Source organism: Rana temporaria, chromosome 12 (assembly GCF_905171775.1).
Source record: "Rana temporaria chromosome 12, aRanTem1.1, whole genome shotgun sequence".
Lineage (NCBI taxonomy): Eukaryota > Metazoa > Chordata > Amphibia > Anura > Ranidae > Rana > Rana temporaria.
In genome coordinates, this window is record NC_053500.1 from 133,762,961 (window position 1) to 133,776,656 (window position 13,696).

Here is a 13,696-nt window from a genome sequence, read left to right on the forward strand (position 1 = left end):
TAAATATCCCCCAAAAATATATTTAAAAAAAATTTTTTTTACTCATTTTAGGCCGATACATATTCTTCTACCTATTTTTGGTAAAAAAAAAAAAATCGCAATAATCGTTTATCGATTTGGTTTGCACAAAATTTATAGCGTTTACAAAATAGGGGAAAGTTTTATTGCATTTTTATACATATTATTATTATTATTATTTTTTTTTTTTACTAATGGCGGTGATCAGCGATTTCTTTTCGTAACTATGACATTATGGCGGACACTTCGGACAATTTTGACACATTTTTGGGACCATTGTCATTTTCACAGCAAAAAAATGCATTTAAAATGCATGGTTTATTGTGAAAATGACAGTTGCAGTTTGGGAGTTAACCACAAGGGGGCGCTGATGGGGTTATGTGTTCCTTGAAGTGTGTTTACAACTGTAGGGGGGTGTGGCTGTAGGTGTGACGTCATCGATTGTGTCTCCCTATAAATGGGATGACACGATCGATGCAGCCGCCACAGTGAAGAACGGGGAAGCCGTGTTTACACACGGCTCTCCCCGTTCTTCAGCTCTGGGGGCCGATCGCGGGTCTCCATCGGTGATAGAGTCCGCTGGTCCCGGAGCTTCGGACCGGGTCGCGGGAGCGCGACCCGCGGCTGGGTACTAGTACAGGACGTACCTGTACGTACATGTGCCCAGCCGTGCCATTCTGCCGACGTATATGTGCAGGAGGCGGTCCTTAAGTGGTTAAGCTTAAAGTGGATGTAAACCTGAGTCATGAAATTTTGAGCTGGGCCCATATATCTGCAGAATTTTGTTGTCTTTTTTCAATGAGCTTATGTCTTATAGCTCTCTCCTGAACGGTTCCTCTGTTATCAGCCTGAGAACTCCTGATATATTTTTTTGACTTTTTAGACAAAAGCAGCCTGAATCTTTTGTCAAAGGAGGTTGCTAAAATAGATTAGCAGAGAGCAGCTCCTATTACAAAACAGCTCTGAGCGTCTCTTTCCATGAGGAGAGGGGGGGGGGGGGGGTGCCTTTCCTCCAATCGGCAATCTTGGCTCTATGCCCAGACATCACACTCTGTGTTAACCAGGAAGAGAAAATCTTCTAACACAATATGAACTTTCTAAACAGTATATAAATGTGAAGACAGCAGATATACATATAAAACTTATGTAGGGAGATTTGGTTAATCTCTGTATCATCTGAGGCTGTTCACTTTACTTGGTGTATGGAGGGTTTACATCCACTTTAATTTTATGAGAAGGTAACAAGATTAGAATGCAGATAGAGGACTTTCATAAAGTGTGGTACACACTACGGCCCAGATTCTCGTAGGAGATACGACGGCGTATCTCCAGATACGCCGTCGTATCTGAGTCTGAGCCGTCGTATCTTGGCGCCTGATAAGTGGTACATCGTTTGCGTAAGTCGTTCGCGAATAGGGCTTTGCGTAAATTACGTTCACGTCGAAAGCATTGACTATTTGTGACGTGATTAGGACAATGCTCACTGGGATACGTTCACGGCCGGCGCATGCGCCGTTCGTGAGAAACGTCATTTACGTGGGGTCATGTTTTATTTACATAAAACACGCCCACCTCTTGGCAATTTGAATTCGGCACGCTTACGCAGGCAGATTTACGCTACGCCGCCGCAACTTACGGAGCAAGTGCTTTGTGAATACTGCACTTGCCTCTCTAAATTGCGGCGGCGTAGCGTAAATGACATATGCTACGCCCGCACAAATTTACGTCCCCCTACCTGAATCTAGCCCATAGTTGGCCCAATTTTTTTGGTATAATGTGAAAGATGATTTTACATTTTTTCTTTTTTTTTTTTTTTTTTCTTTTTTTTTTTTTGATCGCTTTTATTCCTATTACAAGGAATGTAAACATCCCTTGTAATAGGAATCTATTGTGACAGGTCCTCTTTATGGAGAGATGCGGGGGCAATAAGACACATCTCTCCGTTAGGCTGGAAAGCATGAGATTGGTAAAAAAAAAAATCACTAATCTCATGCTTTCAGTCGCGATTGCGGCTTTGTTTACTTCTGGGTACTCTGATGGTCATAGAGCGGACCGGTGACCATCTAGTCACCAGAAATCTCTATGATCCTCATCCGACGCCGGTGTAGTGTCACAGTTTGCTGCCTATCCTAGAATGCTGCGGAAGTAACGTGGCGGCCAACTGCGCATGCGCTCCAAACGCAAGTGCGATGCGTTCCAATGGATTTTCGACAGTACACACCAGCGAACCCGGCATTCAGGGCGATGTGGATTTAGAGGAAAGTGGCCAGTCGGCCTCACGTCCTCACTTCGCTCGCTCCACTCGCTCGGCCTCCTGGCTCTTTTTTTAACATCCTCCAATCCATGGGGATGTTAAGGAAAGAGCCTGGCTGCCAACCGAGATTTCACTGGTGTGCACTGTCGTGAATCCATTGGAACGCATTGCATTTGCGTTTGGAACGCATCGCGCATGCGCAGTTGGCCGCCACGTGACTTCCGGAGCATTCTAGGATAGGCAGCAAACTGTGACAATACACCGGCCGGTTCGTTCCCCGGGCCCCCGATGGCATGGGAGAGGTCAAACACTTTTCGTGTGTGTGTGTGTGTGTGTGTGTGTGTGTGTGTGTGTGTGTGTGTGTGTGTGTGTGTGTGTGTGTGTGTGTGTGTGTGTGTGTGTGTGTGTGTGTGTGTGATCAGGCAGGCCCTTGTAGTACAGTGCCTTGAAAAGGTATTCATACCCCTTTACCTTTTCCCACATTTTGTCATGTTGCAACCAAAAATGTAAGTGTATTTTATTGGGATTTTATGTGATAGACCAACACAAAGTGTCACATAATTGTGAAGTGGAAGAAAAATTATAAAAGTTTTTTTTAACAAATACCTGAAAAATGTGGCGTTAATTTATATTCAGCCGTTAAACAAACAGGAGGTAAACTACACAAATAGAGCTCCAATAGTGTATATGTAACCTTTATTGGATAAAAAGCAGTAAAGCATGGATAAAACATAAATTCGTTCATTCGCCCTTACAGGGTCATGTGGGGCATGATGGCGTCATTCTGCCCCCTTTACTCTGATACCCCTTACTAAAATCTAGCAGAATCAATTGGCTTCAGAAGTCACCTAATTGGTAAATAGAGTCCACCTGTGTGTAATTTAATCTCTGTATAAATACAGATGTTCTGTGCAGCCCTCAGAGGTTTGTTAGCGAACTTTGGTGAACAAACTGCAACATGAAGGCCAAGGAACACACCAGACAGGTCAGGGATAAAGTTGTGGAGAAGTTTAAAGCAGGGTTGTATTATAAAAAAAAAAAAAAAAAAAAAACACATTTCAAGCTTTGAACTTCTCACAGAGAACTGTTCAGTCCATCATACGAAAATGGAAAGAGTATGGCACAACTGGAGACCTACCAAGACATGGCCGTCCACCTAAACTGACAGGCCGGGAAAGGAGAGCATTCATCAGAGAAGCAGCCAAGAGGCCCATGGTAACTCTGGAGGAGCTGCAGAGATCCACAGCTCAGGGGGGAGAATCTGTCCACAGGACAACTATTAGTGGTCTCTCCACAAATCTGCCCTTTATGGAAGAGTGGCAAGAAGAAAAACATTGGTGAAAGAAAGTCATAAGAAGCCCCCCTTTGCAGTTTGTATGAAGCCATGTGGGGGACACAGCAAACATGTGGAAGAAGGTGCTCTGGTCACATGAGACCAAAATTCAACTTTTTGGCCTAAAAGCAAAATGCAATGTGTGGCAGAAAACTAACACCGCACATCACCCTAAACACTTCATCCCCACCGTGATACATGTTGGTGGCAGTATCATGTTGTCTGGATGCTTTTCTTCAGTAGGGACAGAGAAGCTGGTCAGAGTTGATGGGAAGATGGATGAAGCCAAATACAGAGCAATCTTAGAGGGAAACCTGTTAGTCTGCAAAAGACTTGAGACTGGGTGGAGGTTCACCTTCCAGCAGGACAACAACCCTAAACATACAGCCAGAGCTACAATGGAATGGTTTAGATCAAAGCATATTCATGTGTTAGAATGGCCCAGTCACAGTCCAGACCTAAATCACATTGAGAATCTGTGGCTAGACGTGAAAATTGTTGTTCAAAGACGCTCTCCATCCAATCTGACAGAGCTTGAGATATTTTACAAAGAAGAATGGGCAGAAATGTCCTTCTCTAGATGTGCAAAGCTGGTAGAGACATCCCCAAAAAAACTTGCAGCTGTAATTGCAGTGAAAGGCGATTCTATAAAATGTATTGACTCCGGGGGGCGCCATACAAATGCCCCCCACACTTTTCACATATTTATTTGTAAAAGAAAATTAAAAACCATTTATCATTTTCCTTCCACTTCACAATTATGTGCCACTTTGTGTTGGTCTATCACATTAAATCCCAATAAAATACAGTGGAACCTCGGATTGCGAGTAATACGGTTAGCGAGCGTTTTGCAATATGAGCATTGTATTTTTTTTTAATCTTAACTCGGTTTGTGAGTGATGTCTCATAAAGCAAGCAGGTTTCAAGCCAAAGCAGTGTGCAGTACCGTGTTTGGCAAGAGGTGGGGTGGGGGGGGAGGCGCGGGAGCCGAATGGTCAGCTGAGCTGTCCTCTGGCCTTTTCGTGTCTTCCCGGGGCTCTCTAGAGCCCCCCACCTCTGGCTGCATGCGGTATTGCATGCCCTTGAAGTCTATGCGGAACAAATTATTTTCGTTTCCATTGACTTCAATGGGGAAACTCGCTTTGATATGCAAGTGCTTTGGATTACGAGCATTCTCCTGGAACGGATTATGCTCGTAATATGAGGTTACACTGTACATTCATGTTTTTAGTTTGTAACATGGCAAAATGTGGAAAATCTACAAGACTAGATGTGGTCAGGTGCTGACAGGCATTCTACAGGCTTGTGAATCGGCAGTGACCAGGCTTGTAGCAATGCACCCTGCAACATCTTCTTATCCCACCGTAGTATAAGCAGGCGCTGCCTACATCATGGGCGCTCAACCCCAGTCCTCAAGGCGCCCCAACAGGTCATGTTTTCAGGATTCATGTTATTTTGCACAGGTGATTTGATCAGTTTCACTGCCTTAGTAATTACTAGGGTTGTCCCCATACTAGTATCGGTATCGGGAACGATACTGAGCATTTGCGCGAGTACTTGTACTCGCGCAAATGCTCCTGATGCTTCGCCCGATACTTTTTTTTTTTTTCAGAGCAGTGCAGTGCTCAAAGAGAAAGCCAAGACCTCCGGCTCCATTCACCCCCCCCCCCCCCCATCCAATCCCAGTTCCATCCATGCCCCCATACCATACCAGCTCCATACACCCCACCTCAATCCCATCCCTGCTCCATCCACCCCCCCCCCCCATCCAATCCCAGCTCCATCCATCCCCCCGATCCAATCCCAGTTCCATCCATGCCCCCATACCATACCAGCTCCATACACCCCACCTCAATCCCATCCCTGCTCCATCCACCCCCCCCCCATCCAATCCCAGCTCCATCCATCCCCCCGATCCAATCCCAGTTCCATCCATGCCTCCATACCATACCAGCTCCATCCACCCCACCTCAATCCCATCCCTGCTCCATCCACCCCTCCGATCCAATCCCAGCTCCATCCCCCATACCATTCCGGCTCCATCCATCCCCCAATCCAATCCCAGTTCCATCCATGCCTCCATATACCATACCAGCTCCATCCACCCCACCTCAATCCCATCCCTGCTCCATCCCCCATACCATTCCGGCTCCATCCATCCCCCCGATCCAATCCCAGTTCCATCCATGCCTCCATATCATACCAGCTCCATCCACCCCACCTCAATCCCATCCCTGCTCCATCCACCCCCTGATCCAAAACCCAGCTCCATCCATCCCCCATTCATCCATCCCCCATACCATTCCGGCTCCATCCACCCCCCCCCCCCCCCTCCGATCCAATCCCAGTTACATCCATGCCCCCATACTAGAGTTGTACCGATACTACACATTTTAAAAAAAAAGTATCGGTATCGGCAAGTACATGAAAAAAAGTATCGGTACTTTTACTCGGTCCTAAAAAAGTGGTATCGGGACAACCCTAGTAATTACCACAGCTGTTTTATCTGAGGGAAATCCTCAAAACATGACCTGTTGGGGCGCCTTGAGGACTGGAGTTGAGAAACACTGGCCTACATCATGGGTGCTCAACCTGTGGCCAGCCAGCTGTTGCAGAACCACAAGTCCCATGAGGCATTGCAAGGCTGACAGTTACAAGAACGACTCCCCAAAGGCAGAGGCATGATGGGACTTGTAGTTCAGTGACAGCTGGAGGGCCACAGGTTGAGCACCCATGGCCTACACACGATAGTGGCAACTCTGAATTCAGGGACAAGTTGTCACCCTATCACAGGACTTCACTGGCGGGATCAAGCAGTATATTTGTGAGACTGCAGGAGGACTAAAAACTGTGCAGAAACGCACTAGTTACGCTTCTAAGAAAAAAAGACCTTCTCGGAGAGAAGAACTTGTAGATCTGTAGAGAAAGACAGGCAAGAACCTTTTTTTTTTTTTTCAGAATCCCATTGGACCATCTGAGCCGATCCAATCCGATCAGCTAAAACCAGACGGATGGGGATCCATTCCTTATCCATCCAGTGGATCAGGTCGGATGACCGTCAGATGGAAACGGACAGTTAGTCCATTTCTATCCGACTGCCCCAGCGGGCTGTGACCGTGTCAGACACGGACCTGTCATCCACCTGCTCAGTGGGAATCTGCTTGGCGGAGTCCGCCACGCCTGCAAGGGGCCTTACAACAAAGCTGTTTTATCTATACATAAATGTCTATAGAAGTGAGCCAATGTTCTCGAATAAAGTTTTTTAGGCATTTGTTTTCCGGAACCAAATACACTCTACTTCATTCAAACTGATGTTTTCCAACCTGTGTGCACCACTATCGACTGCCCATCTGCAGGTAGAAAAAGAATACACAGAGGGCTAGATTCAGGTAGGGGCGCGCATAGTTACGGCGGGGCAATTTACGCTACGCCGCCGTAACTTACAGGAGCAAGTGCAGTATTCACAAAGCACTTGCTCCGTAAGTTGCGGCGGCGTAGCGTAAATGGGGCCGGCGTAAGCGCGCGTAATTCAAATGTGGAAGGGGGGGCGTGTTTTATGTAAATCTATGATGACCTGACGTGATTGACGTTTTGTACGAACGGCGCATGCGCCGTCCGTGTACATATCCCAGTGTGCATTGCTCCCAAGTACGCCGCAACGTACGTATTGGTTTCGACGTGAACGTGAATTACGTCCAGCCCTATTCGCGAACGACTTACGCAAATGACGTAAAAAAATAAAAAATCGAAGCGGGAACGACGTCCATACTCAACATTGCGTGCGCCTCATAGAAGCAGGAGCAACGTTACGCCGAAACAGCCTTACGCAAACGACGTAAAAAACTACCGCCGGGCGCACGTACGTTTGTGAATCGGCGTATCTAGGTAATTTGCATACTCTACGCCGAAAACGACGGAAGCGCCACCTAGCGGCCAGCTTGAGAATGCACCCTAAGATACGACGGCGTAAGAGAATTACGCCAGTCGGATCTAAGGCTAATGTCGGCGTATCTTGCTTTCTGAATACAGAAAGAAGATACGCCGGCGCAGCTTTGAATTTACGCGGCGTATCTATGGATACGCCGGCGTAATTCTTTGCTGAATCTGGCCCAGAGACTGTTCCAGTGATAGATCGCTCACATGATCTCGGCTGTCCGTCTACAGCTGCCATGTTGGAATTTGTGTAAAGGTCCTTTCAGACATGCGGATCCCTTTTGTTTTCTGCTTGCTCAGCGGGGATCGCTCCGTTGATCTCCGGTGACCCGGCAGATGAGAGGGCGGTCCCCGCACACTGTGCAGGGACCGCCCTGTCAGATCACCGCTCTCCCCTATGGTGGGAACGGATGAACACGGACCGTCTGTCCATGCTCATCCGATCCACTCTGCAGACGGATGGAAAAATAGGATTTTCCTCCGTCTGCAGGATCGGACCATAGTAGGGACGGATGATATTGGGTGTCAGCGGATGTTCATCCACTGACACCCGCTATCCCATAGGGATACATGTATTTCCCTTTTTCATCCGTAAACGGATGGATGAAAAAGCGGACATATGTTCCGCAGGTCTGAAAGGGGCCTAACGTTGGCCATACATTATACAATTTTCTTGTACAACTTTTCTTTAGATTTACCAAAACCATATAACGCCCATTTAACGCCCGCCGCACGCCTATTTACGTCCACAGAATGGCACGTACAGGCAGATGGGCGTATATATACGTCCCTGCCTTCTAGCGGGTCGGGGGTCCGATCGGGACCCCCTCCGCTGCGGGCGGCTTACCTCGGGGAGCGATCCGGGACGACGGCGCCGCTATTCGTTTATAGCCGCCCAGTCGCGATCGCTTTCCAGAGCTGAAGAACGGGGAGAATCGTATGTAAACACGGCTTCCCCGTGCTTCACTGTGGTGGCTGCATCGATCGAGTGATCCCTTTTATAGGGAGACACAATCAATGATGTCAGTCCTACAGCCACACCCCCCTACAGTTGTAAACACACACTAGGTGAACACTAACTCCTACAGCACCCCCTGTGGTTAACTCCCAAACTGCAACTGTCATTTTCACAATAAACAATGCAATTTAAATGCATTTTTTGCTGTGAAAATGACAATGGTCCCAAAAATGTGTCAAAATTGTCCGAAGTGTCCGCCATAATGTCGCAGTCACGAAAAAAATCGCTGATCGCCGCCAATAGTAGTAAAAAAAATTTTTTTTATAAAAATGCAATAAAACTATCCCCTATTTTGTAAACCCTATAAATTTTGCGATTTTTTTTTTTTTTTTTTTTTTTTTTTTTTTACCAAAAATAGGTAGAAGAATACGTATCGGCCTAAACTGAGGGGAAAAAATTTTTTAGATATGTTTTTGGGGGATATTTATTATAGCAAAAAGTAAAAAATATTGCATTTTTTTCAAAATTGTCGCTCTATTTTTGTTTATAGCGCAAAAAATGAAAACCGCAGAGGTGATCAAATACCACCAAAAGAAAGCTCTATTTGTGGGGAAAAAAGGATGTCAATTTTGTTTGGGAGCCACGTCGCACGACCGCGCAATTGTCTGTTAAAGCGACGCAGTGCCGAATCTCAAAACCTGGCCTGGGCATTTAGCAACAAAATGGTCCGGGGCTTAAGTGGTTAAAGCAGGGGTCTCCAAACTGCGGCCCAAGGGCCAGGTTGCGCCCATTTGCTTGCATTTATCTGGCCCCTTGGGGGCACTATTCATCCCACTGATATGAGTCCCTATTTTGCCCTCTGCCTCCAGAAACGTAGCATAATTCCTGCCACTGACATCACCAATGGGACACAATTCCTCCCCCAATACTAAAGATGGAACACCTTTTTTTTTGTTTCTTTTCCTGCCAGTAAATCCCTTATACAGCCCACTTCCTGTTTCTTGTCTGGTCATTAGCCTAGGCTTATGACATCATGCACAGCTCTCTCTTACTAGTTTGCCAGAAAGAATGGGGGGGGGGGGGGGGAGTCAAAAGAGGGCCAATGAGAGCTGGAGGTGTGCCTTTGTCTAAATCCAGGAAGTGAACAGGCAGCAGCTTCAGCTGCCCACAGTTAAAATGGCTGCAGCCAGACTCAGTGGGGGGAGATTTCTGCAGCATATTTGGCAAGTACAGAATCGCAGTATATATAAAATAATATGCAAAGTGGTTGGAGGGAAGCTTCAGAATGGCAGAGATGTTTTCATTACAAATTATGTGAGCGGACTGCAGTTCCTTCTTTAAGGCCCTGTTCACATCTAGCGATTTGGGGATCGCTACAATCCTGGCTGCGATTCCAAATTGCCCCTGAAATGCTGTCAAAACACAGCACGCCTGTTTGTGTGCCATTCATTTTTAATTACGGCAAATCGCGTCGCGTAAAGCTTTGTTGCCCAAAAAAGCGCAGAGCAGGAGCGGTAAATCACGCCGCAAAACCACACTGTGTTTTGGTGCTATTAAAAATGAATGGCACACATTCATGCTGCATTTTTTCTGCATTGCGGTGCAATTTAGAATCGCAGCAATTCCGCCCTTGGACTCAAACTAGATGTGAACGGGGCCTAACAATTGATCATCAAAACCTAAAGAAGTGTCTCTTCATTTTTCATGCAGGGTTCTGTTTCCTAGGGGACATCACACTTGTGGTACTTTGGCCCATTTTCCTATATGTTGTGGAAAGCTAACTACAAGGTGGCATAGAATGTCCTCATCCGCAGCCATCTGACAACACAGCTAGCAAGAAAATGGCTTTATTAATATCTGCTGCTTAACGCCGGCTCTGAGCACTTTCCAGCGACAAGCGACGACAAGAGTAATGCAGAAGGCTGATATGAGCTCTGCATTCCTCTTGCCGTTACTTGTACCAGGCAAGTGCTTGGAAGGCTGGGAGGAAATCATCCTGTCCTGCTTCATAGTGCCACCTCATCAGTACCGATCAGTGCTGCTTATTAGTGGCACCTCATCGGGGGGGAAGGGGCGCTCGCTCGTCACCACCCTTTCCTGAACGGCCCATGCTGCGTGCTCGGATAAGGGTCTGGTATGGATTTTGGGGGGACCCCCACGCTGTTTTTTTCTGCGTAAGGGGTTCCCCTTAAAATCCATACCAGACCTAAGGGCCTATTATGCTCCTGGAGGGGAACCCATGCCGGTTTTTTTACTTAAAATTTGGCGTGGAGTTCCCCCTCATGGGCACAGTGAGGCATGGATCCAGTGAGGCATGCACATGGACACCCTAGGCTTATACTTGAGTCAATAAGTTTTTCCCATTTTTTTGTGGTGAAATTAGGTGCCTCGGCTTATATTCGGGTCGGCTTATACTCGAGTATATACGGTAATTATTTACAAAATTTTGTAAAAGAAACAAAGAAAACTATATTTTTTCACCAATTTTTTTGTCTTTTTTTTTTATTTGTTGCCCAAAAAATAAAAACCTCAGCAGTGATCAACTACCCTCAAAAGAAAGCTCTATTTGTGGGAACAAAGTGGTAAAAAAAAAAATTCCAGTGTAGCATGACCGCACAATTGTCATTCAAAGTGCAACAGCGCTGAAAATTGGCCTGGACAGGAGGGGGGGGTGCCCAGGGCTGGACTGGGACAGAAATTTGGCCCTGGACTTCATCCAGACTGGCCCACTTTGACAGGTCTCTCCCTTGGCGGCCGGACAACTCCTGCATCCCCCCTGGCCACCCAAGCCCCCTCTCCCCCTTCACTAGCCGTTCTACTTTATTAGAGTAGAACGGCTGGTACTGGTACTCTTATAGGCAGTACCAGTGGGGAAGCTAGACATTATTTCACCCGGGGCAAAGAATCAGTTCGGTGCCCCCCCTTTATGGGACAAGATTAGGCAGAAGTGAGAAACTCCCAGGCAATAGCTGTTGAGTCAGCTGTCTGTCCCCCTCCCCCATGCTCCTCTGTCCCCTCCTGCTTCTTTGTTCCCCTCAGGTGAGCGCTGCTGGGAGGGAGAGACAGAGGAGCGGAGGGGGGCGGCAGTCCGCTGTCACTGAAGCCGACCCACTGAGCCATCGGCCCACCGGGAAACTCCCTGTAGTCCCAATGGCCAGTCCATCCCTGGGGGTGCCTGGTAATGAAGTGGTTAAATTCTCAGTATATTGATTATATACATTCCCCCCTTTCTTTGTAGCCAATGCTTTAAGGGGATGCAGACGGGAAGAGACTGCAGGAGAACACGTGGGGAAAAAAAGATGAAATAAAATATTTTATATAAATAAATATCAGTTGCTTATAATAAATAATCCTTTAGCACAGGGTTTGACAAATTTTCTTGGAATCTAGGAGCCAGCTAAAAAAGTTAGGAGCCTGAAAACGCACCCCGTCCCGACGAGGTTGCGCGCAGAAGCGAACACATACGTGAGCAGCGCCCGCATATGTAAACGGTGTTCAAACCACACATGTGAGGTATCGCCGCGATTGGTAGAGCGAGAGCAATAATTCTAGCCCTACACCTCCTTTGTAACTCAAAACATGCACCCTGTAGATTTTTTTAAACGTCGCCTATGAAGATTTTAAAGGGTAAAAGTTTGTCGGCATTTCACGAGCGGATGTAATTTTGAAGCGTGACATGTTGGGTATCAATTTACTCGGCGTAACATTATCTTTCATAATATTAAAATGGGGATAACTTTACTGTTGTCTTATTTTTTAATTAAAAAAAGTGTAATTTTTTCCCCCCAAAAAGTGCGCTTGTAAGACCGCTGCGCAAATACGGCGTGACAGAAAGTATTGCAACGATCGCCATTTTATTCTCTAGGGTGTTAGGATAAAAAATATATATAATGTTTGGGGGTTCTAATTAGAGGGAAGAAGATGGCAGTGAAAATAGTGAAAAATTACATTAGAATTGCTGTTTAACTTGTAATGCTTAACTTGTAATACCAACGGCTCACCACCAGATGACGCCAGCTCACACATCTGGTGGTAATAACTTGTAATACCAACGGCTCATCACCAGATGGCGCCCCCTTCCAAGCCAAGTAGCCCTGCTTTAGCAAACCAACTGCTATTCAGTGAGGATGTGTGTATTGTTTATGGGTGTTACAGTAGTTAAAATGGTGATATAACAGACAAATCATGATATTTGTCTTAACATGCAGTTATCTGCTTTTGTTGTATGTAGACTTTACCTATACTTACCTTTTTTATTTTATTTTTATTTTTTAGTAACAACATTACAGCTGAAGGAGGAGATGCTAGACGGAGATGATTATTCTTTTCTCCAAGGAGCCTCTGACCAGGAGAGCAACGGGTCCGGCAGCTACTACATCAAACAAGAACCCTGATGCAAGTTGAAAGATTCTTAAATTAATAACCCTATAAGAATGTTTTCTTACAAAAACAAAACAGACAAAAAAAACAAAAAATACAAACTGAATCTAAAAAAAAAAAAACACACACAAAAAAATGGACTCGCGTGCAGGGACATTCTGTTCAGTGACAAAGAAAATATTTTGGTGAAGAAAAAAAAACATTTTACAGTTTATTAAATAACGTCGACGATTTTGTGTTGTATTTGAAGTTTTTGAAAAGAAATGTAATATTTTCAGATTTTACAAATATTGTGCATTGTAGGCAAAGAAACAGATTTTTTTTTCTTTTGGTACCTTTTTTGCAGGGCTAGATTATTTGTTTAGGAAGGGTGATATTTTGCAAAAAAAAATCAAAAACCAAAAAAAATATAAAATAAAAGTTCACAATCTTGGTACACACTGGGTAGCTTTTTTTGGTGACCAAGAAATGTATTTTAGTTACTAAACTTTGCTTAAAGAAAAAAAATTTAATGACTAATGCATTTATTAACTGTGTAAATGGAAAAAATATGCCCTTCTGTAATTATTTTTTAAAATTATTGTCAAGCTTAAAGGGGATTTTTCTTTTTATTGTTTTGTTTTTTTTGTGTTTTTTTTACTGGTATTTTTTGCATTTAATTTTTGCTTCGGCTCTGTACACACTGAACTTTATGTGGATGTTTCTAAAATGATTTGCCCTTGGATATGTATGAGTTTAGCGTAGTCATAACATATAATTCCCTTGGACCACAGACAACTTCATATTTGTGGGGCCCTCCTTTCAAATCTGTGGTCCTCCT

General features: G+C 45.3%; 1 protein-coding gene across 5 annotated transcripts in view; it reads left to right on the forward strand.

Annotated features, from left to right (window-relative positions):
• Positions 1–13,487, forward strand: part of MBTD1 (mbt domain containing 1) — a 67,772-nt gene extending 54,285 nt beyond the window's left edge. For 2 of the 5 annotated variants that reach the window (XM_040330767.1, XM_040330768.1), the window contains exon 16: positions 12,772–13,487. In XM_040330767.1, coding sequence (XP_040186701.1) covers positions 12,772–12,890 — 119 coding nt within the window. In that variant the 3' untranslated portion in view covers positions 12,891–13,487. The remainder of the gene's footprint in view (positions 1–12,771) is intronic. The other 3 variants (XM_040330772.1, XM_040330775.1, XM_040330773.1) reach the window with 3 other exon arrangements.
• Positions 13,488–13,696: the final 209 nt, after the last annotated feature.